Source organism: Octopus bimaculoides, chromosome 11, assembly GCF_046866305.1.
Source record: "Octopus bimaculoides isolate indiv1 chromosome 11, ASM4686630v1, whole genome shotgun sequence".
Taxonomy (NCBI): Eukaryota; Metazoa; Mollusca; class Cephalopoda; order Octopoda; family Octopodidae; genus Octopus; species Octopus bimaculoides.
Window position 1 is genome coordinate 20,800,725 of NC_142938.1, and position 8,029 is coordinate 20,808,753.

The 8,029-nt window shown below is 37.1% G+C and overlaps 1 protein-coding gene across 5 annotated transcripts in view; it reads right to left on the bottom strand.

Annotated features, from left to right (window-relative positions):
• LOC106869305 (thyroid receptor-interacting protein 11) overlaps window positions 1-5,652 on the bottom strand; it is a 212,144-nt gene extending 206,492 nt beyond the window's left edge. For all 5 annotated transcript variants that reach the window (XM_089359614.1, XM_089359612.1, XM_089359613.1 and 2 more), the window contains exon 1: window positions 5,202-5,652. In XM_089359614.1, the coding sequence (XP_089215740.1) occupies window positions 5,202-5,295 (94 nt within the window). In that variant the 5' untranslated portion in view covers window positions 5,296-5,652. The remainder of the gene's footprint in view (window positions 1-5,201) is intronic.
• Window positions 5,653-8,029: the final 2,377 nt, after the last annotated feature.

Below are 8,029 nucleotides of genomic sequence, written 5' to 3' on the forward strand. Positions count from 1 at the left end.
AAAAAAAGAAGGGGATGGTCAGCATCTCTAGGATATATATATATATATATATATATATATGTATGTATATAGTGAGAATTTACAAAAAAACAAAAACAAAGACAGGTGTGTAAACAACAAACAGATGTATTAGTTTAACGCTCAGGAAGTGAGAAAGTCTTTTACGTTTCGAGCCTATGCTCTTTGACAGAAAGGAACACAGAAATAAACAAGGAGAGAAAATAGAAAAAAGTTTAGTGGCTAGCAATCTATCATGGCAAATGCCGGACACATAAATATATAAAAGTGTGTGCATGTATATATATGTATGTATATATAGACCATCATAATTTAACGTCCACTTTTTCATGATTGCATGGGTCAGACGGAGTTTGTTGCAGCAGATTTTCTAGATGTGCTTTTTGTGGCCAACCCTCGGATCTTTCTGATTTGGCGGGCGCCACTTTTTATTTATGTTTTATTTAGTGTTTTCTACTGAAACACTTTCAAACTTCGTATACTTGTATATTTTGTGTTATAGAACAGATAAAAATTTTTGTATTCGAAGTTCTTTCATGTAAAAAATTGTCGTATTTCGGTTATTTCAACCAATCACTGACGTCTATTGAGGTGAAAACAATTACTGCTATGGATTGTCAAGAAAACGTTGTGCGGTGTAATGGGATCTTTTCCCTTGAATAAAATTAGTGCTGTTGTTTGTCAACAACAACTATTGGCGGTACTGTTATTTATGACATTGTTCGTGAATTTGGGGGGTTATGAGTATTTTTGCCACATTTGGTGAAAATCTGTTCAATACACCGCCACAAACTTTTTAACCAAATTTGGCAAAACCAGTACAAACGCACGAACAATGTCATAAATAACAGTACCGCCAATAGTTGTTGTTGACAAACAACAGCACTAATTTTATTCAAAGGAAAAGATCCCATTACACCGCTAGAACATGTTGTTTACATTCCACAGCAGTAATTGTTTTCACCTCAATAGACGTCAGTGATTGGTTGAAATTACCGAAATATGACAATTTTAACATGAAATAACTTTAAAAAGATAGAATTTTCTCAATAACACTAAGAGCAAAAGATGTTTTATATGACACATTCTACCAGTGTCCCAAGTTTGAAAGTGTTTCGTTAAGAAAACAAGTGGCGCCTGCCAAATCAGAAAGATCCCAAACCTCATGTGTTTGCAAGACAGGAGTGCACCCAAGCATACACACATATATATATGATGAGCTTCTTCCAGCATCTACTCACCAGAACCACTCACAGAACATTGGTCAACCTGGGATTACAGTAGAAGACACATGCCAAGGTAACGCATAGTGGGACTGAACTCAAGACCATACAATTAGGAAGCAAGCTTCTCAGCCATGTTTTGAAGCTCAGTTGTACAGCATGGTTCCTTGGGCTAAGAGCCATCTATGACAGCACTGCGTTGACCAAAGTTTTGCGAATGAATATGGCAGAAACTAAAAAGAAGCCTGTCATATGTATGTTGACGTGTTTGTGTGTGTGTGTGTGTGTGTGCATGTGAGAGCATTGTCTCTTTGTCTTGCCATTGGGTGCAAGTCACAAAAGTGGTGTGTTTGAAATTTTCCACAAGAACATATCTGGACTAGAAAAATTATCAACTTGTTTGGAAATGAGTGAGAACTGACAGTAGAAAGCACACCTACTCATAGAAAATCTGCATCAGTGGCAGTTCATTTAAACCATGCAAGTATGGAAAAGTTGATTATGCCTGTGTGTGTGTGTGTGTGTGTGTGTGTGTGTACATATATATGCGCACTCATCCTGTGCAATCTTTTGTACCACTCACATTCATGTCCCGAAACACTGAGGGTAAGCCCATGCATATTTTCGCCACCATCTTCTCTCTCCCAACTGGGGCAACCATGTATCTCTTCTACAGCAAGACATCTATTTCTGTCCTTCTATTGTAGCTAAACCATTCATCATGTGGCACAAAGCCACTTCCCTCAATATCACTCCCCACTTTCAGTTGAGGTGGGTGTTTGTCTTACAAATTACTTGATGACTGTGCTAGTGTTGGTGCCACTTAAAAAGCACCCAGTAAACTTTGTAAAGTGGTTGGCATTAGGAAGGGCATTTAGCCATAGAAACCATGCCAAAGCAGGGAGCAGAGCTTGACATAGTCCTCTGGCTTGCCAGCTCCTATCAAACCATCTAGCCCATGCCAGCATGGAAAATGGACTTAATGTGATGATACATATATATATGAAAAAGGTAGGAAATTATATTTTCACATAAAATTGTGTCACGTATAGAGCATTTAGTCCACACTGTAGTGGTCGGCATTTGGAAGGGCATCCAGCAGTAAAAATCATGCCACAACTGACCTCGCTTGCGCTGGTGCCACGAAAAAAACATTCAGTCCACTCTGCAGGGGGGCTGGTGTTAGGAAGAGCATTTAGCAGTAAAAACAGTGCCAAAACAGACAGAAATCTGCTGCAGTCTCTGCTTGGCCTACTCCTGTCAAACCGTCCAACCCGTGCCAGCATGAAAGGCGGGCGTTAAACGATAATGATGTACACACACACACATACATATTCATAAATAAACAACATAGGTATATGTGCATTATATGAATGTAGGCGCATTATATATACACAAATATTCAGACAAACGCGCTTAACAAAAAGGGGGGAGCACCCCGATTTTAGAAGTCTCTTTAAGCTGGCATAGTTACGCGCCCTTGCTATCACACAACTTACGTGTGTATGTGTGTAAACAGAGCCCCTTTCTATCTAAAAATAGTGAGACAGTTTTTTTTTTTTAAATATCATTTCATCGTTTAAAGTTTATTTGAGGTATATTTTTATACATATTTTTAATTGTACGCCATCGAATACATTCTGAGTTCACTTAATCACTACGAAAACGAAAACAGTTTGATTACACATCGTTTTGTTGACGTGGTCATGACTCGATGTTTTGTTGGCTAGCAGTCTATGACACTAAGTCGCATACTGGGAAAGAGAGAAGGTTCTACACACACATATATACGCATAAACACACGTACATATATATATATATATATATATATATATCAGAGAAAGGTGAATAAACGGACGCACAGATTAAATGGCAGTTCTTCGAAGTCCCATACATAATGGGAAAGGAAAGCTAAAAAGAAATAAAAGTAGGAAAAAAAAACACTTCTAATTTTCATGAAGTGTGGGACTTCGAAAGAGTTATTTCCAACAACTGGTAATTAAGTAAACAGTGAAAGACAGAGAGATGTGGAGAGTTAGATAGATAAATATACAGTTCTATATTTAAGAGATGAGGAATTATTTACATTAATATCCGTCAAATGTAAATAATGTAAATAAGATAAATATACATATACACGTTATTCGGGAGTTTTTTAGGGTTTTTTTGTTACGTAAAATTAAGTATAGTTATATACAGTTAAACATTTACTGACGAAGCATAATACATATAGAAAGAGTAATATGAAGCTAGCAGAGCTAAATTTCAAAGTCAGTGCCAAAGTTTTCCTTGCGTTTTAGCAAAGAAAAACTCAGATAAAACAGAGTTCGATAAACAAACGAAGAATAATGAGTTTAAGTGAATAGGAAGAGAGTGAAGTATATAGACATACAGACTAAAATTGAGAGGGAGGGAGAGAGCGAAAGAGACACAGTGAGGGATAGAGGTGGTGGTGGGTTATATAGATAGTCCATATTGATGTAAATCAGCGCCTAAATGTTTTTTTTTACACGTCAACGAGATATGTAAGTCATTGTAGACAGTGGACAACAGCAGTGAAACCTAAACAAACTCAGATTGTATCACACACACACACACACACGAGGTGTGTTTTGAATAGATATGTGTGTGTGTGTGTGTGTGTTACGAACACGATTACCTGTGCATCCGAAAAGAAAAGAAAAGAAGGCCTAAACTATATAAAGAGTCAGAAATACAAAGACAGCACAGGCTTTTATCCAAGAGATATCGCCGGACAGCTTATACTGGACCCATGCTAAACCCTGGAGGTTAACGCCCCTCTTTGTTTTTTATAGATTATATATAAACACACACACACACAAAAGGTACTTAACTCTGACCGAGCAGACCTGTAATCAAAAACATTCCATCCTTATTTATTGCTATCTAGGGCTAAAGTAATGATGAGGGAGAATTCAGCAGCTATTTCTAGTATGTAGGGTGACCAGACAGAAGCTCCCTTCGTCTCACCTGGATGGGCTTGAACGTGAACGTACACACACACATATATGTATGTACGAATATATATATATATATATATATATATATATATATATATATATATATACACACACACACACACCGAGTTTAAATATGTGACTTATCAAGGTGTATGGAAGCCAGGTGAAGTGGTGATAAGAGATATATTGGCACTCCTTACAGTTACCTATATTGCCATTAACGGTAAAAAGGAAGTAAAAAAAAGTACTTCTAACTTTTGACCGAAGAAGACGCAGCTGACATACGAAACACATAAGACGATGATGTGTGTGATTCGAGGGGGATTTTGCTGTTATGTTTAGCAAGGTCGATGACGAATTACCTAAGATATATATAGAAATATATATTATATATATATATATATATATATTATATATATATATATATATATATATATATATATATATACGGTGATAATGTTGATGTCTAGCCCACGACTAAGGCCTTTGATCAAAAGCGTTCCAGCAATGACCATCCATCTCTTTTTTTTTTTTTCAGGTGCTATATACTTAACACCGCAACCAATGTAGACATGTGAGGGTGTGTGTGTGTACATACATACATACATATTTGAATAACAGTAGTAATACTGATGTCTATAGCCCATGAGCGTTCCAACTTCGACCAACCTGTCTAGTTTTTCTGGGACTACATACGTAACATTCAACAACAACCAATATAGATAATGATGATGATGATACATACATATACATATATATATATAAGGAGGAAGGGTATGTTGTTATTAATTGTTGGTGAGGAAAAGAAAAACATTGTGAAAATGCCGGTTCTGTGAAGAAATACAAGTGATAACAGATATAAACAAAATAGAGGATAAAGTATGACTGTTATATTTGTATGATAAACATACATATATACACACATATATGTGGAAGGGAGAGCAACGGAGGGTGGGATATGTGTATTTCGTGTACGTACCACTAACTTCCTCTGTACCCTCTGTCAATATATCTTTCGTAAAGTTGGACAACTGACCAGTAATTGTAGAGATACTTCCACCAAGCCACGACATGGTCGTATCACTGTGTAGGTATGTGTGTGTATGTGTCTGTGTTGTTGTTAATATTAATTGTTATTGATGTTGTTGTTGTTGTCGTTGTTATTAATGTTTGTTGTTATAATATTTGTTCTCCTGTTGTTGTTGTTTGCTGTCTTTCGTTTGTTTGTGTGTATTTCTTTTTTTTTCTTTTTGTTTAATTTCGAAAATATAATTCCCCCAATGCGTTTACTTTCGGTGATAAATATAAACATGCCGATAGACAACGGAGACAACGACCGGACAACACAGCTCCTGGACACACTGCTGATGTAACAGTTTTCCAACTCAAATTTGCCAACACGACGGCAGCCATCTTGGGACTCCACTCACGTCATCCTGTGCGCATGCGCACTAATGTCGTCTGCTTAGGAAAAAAAAAGAGACAGAGTTATCTTCTTTTAGTTTTCTCTTTACCATTTATTCCTATAACTTTCTGTCATTCTCTTGCTCTTTGTTATTATTATTTTCGCTTGTTTTCTCTACTAATTTTTTCTAGGCTTTCTCTCGAATAGTTCATTCGTTCATTCATTCATTGTTTTTGTCTTTCAAACGGACTCACACGTTCACTTTTCAACGCTTTCACACACACACATACATACCTACACTCTCCTGTCACATATGAAACAACGCACGCAATGTAACATCTCTCTCTCTCTCTCTCTTTCCACTTTTATCTCTCTCCAACTCTCGCATTATCTTTCTCTGAATCTCTCAGTCTCACTCACTAACTTTTACACTCGTATTACTCTTTCTCTCACTCCCTCCCTCCCACTTTGGCTAACTTTTGCACACTTACTTCTCTCTCTCTTACTAACCATTCCGCATTTACCTCTTTCTCTTTTTTCCTCAGACTTCTTTTCTTTTCTGTCTCTTTCTCTCTCCATCTCTTTTGTTTTCTTGTTCTTTCAATCTATATCACTCTTGCTTTGCTTCTCTCTAACTCAATCTCTCTGTCACAATCTCTCTCTTTCTTTTCCTCTTCCCTCTCTTTCTCTCTCTGCGTTTCCCTTGAATAATCCACTTATTGAATGGGGAGGATGCGCAAAATCGAGAAACAACTGATGCGATCATACTCCAGTGTAAATTACGGAATAAAGTGATCTTATAGAGAAAATTAGCATTTGAGGAATCGTCACCAATGTTCAAGGGGGAAAATTGTTGACATGGACAAGTGATGCGTATGAAAGACTTCTGTAAGATGAAGAAACAAACAACCGAAATAGTAGTCTGCAAAATAGCTGATCTCGGGTTGGTAAACTTCACGAAGATGATGGCAATGGAGTGCAACATACAAGCATATATGGGTACAGGACATCATAAAAAAAACGTTAAACACAATGAGAAACGAAAACATAAAGACGAAGAGAGAAAACGAACTTTTTTTGAACAACGAAAAAAAATAATAAACAGAGCAACGAGACATGCAACATAAAGAATATTACCCTTCTTCAGTTGTCCCTGCTCCATCTACTCCGCGTTTCGAAGGCAAGAACAATACGCGACTTCGTTGGAGCAATCTTCCTACATTACCACTGCAATAATAGTTCCTATATTTCTGTACCAACAACTCACATATATCTCATCCATTGAAGCCTCCTCATATACTCCTCTTATTTTTTTAATCACCACCTCCGTTGCATCTTAGAATTCTTCCACTCACACAGATCTCTGATTCAATCTCTTTTCCAGTCATTCGATCATATTTCTCTTCTTCAGATATCGATCGAAAGATGGTCAAACTGGACATTGATTTCTCCAGTCTGGTGGAATCCGAAAAATCAAGAGTACTGGTCATTCCCAATCTGACTAACAGATAAACAAAACAAACCTTTTTCATGTACTCACAACACATTCGCCCTTTCTTTCTCCCACCCACTTTCTCTGTGTCTACTTCTATCTCTTTCTTTCCCTCCCTCCCTCTCTCTTTTACGTTTCCGTCCAAGAAAATTTTCATCTCATGGGAAATGGAGTGACCAGTTAAACAAGATTTGTTTTTGTCACACTCACTCATAGGTTGACACACGCACACGCACACACACACACACACACAAACACACACACACACGCACCACATGCATACACTCACCTTTATATTTTCATGCATACATGTATACTTATTACCTGTATGCGTATGTGTGTGCGCACACACACGCATACGTACACACACACACACACACAGCCAATACCGCTTACTCGAATAATCTGGTTAATTGCATAGCTTTCAAAAAAATACTTTTAGTATCAAATCAATAATTGGAAGATATTTTTCCTTCGATTCTGATTAAAGAAAGTGGTAAACCATGTCATTAAACCGGACATTTTATATGCATAAATTAAAATTGGACTCCTATGTTTTATTTCCCCAATAAATACTACAGAGTATTCAGAGTGTTGCGTGCGCATAAAATATATATTGTTTAGTATGTTGTTTAGTTAATGATGAGCCATCAAAAGTTTATATATGATTTGGAGCTATCTACAACGGTGTTAGCTTAATTTATGACTATTTTATGACTACATGGTCAATGATTATTCAGTGTTATTGATTGTTGAGGGCGCATAACCTAGAAGCAAGGGTGTTGCATTCACGATCGTGGAATCCTGGGTACGATTCCCGGACCGGGCGGTGCGTTGCGCAAAACAATTCATGGGCTAGAGTAGCAAAGAGTGGGATATGTGTATTTTGTGTACGTACCACTAACTTTTT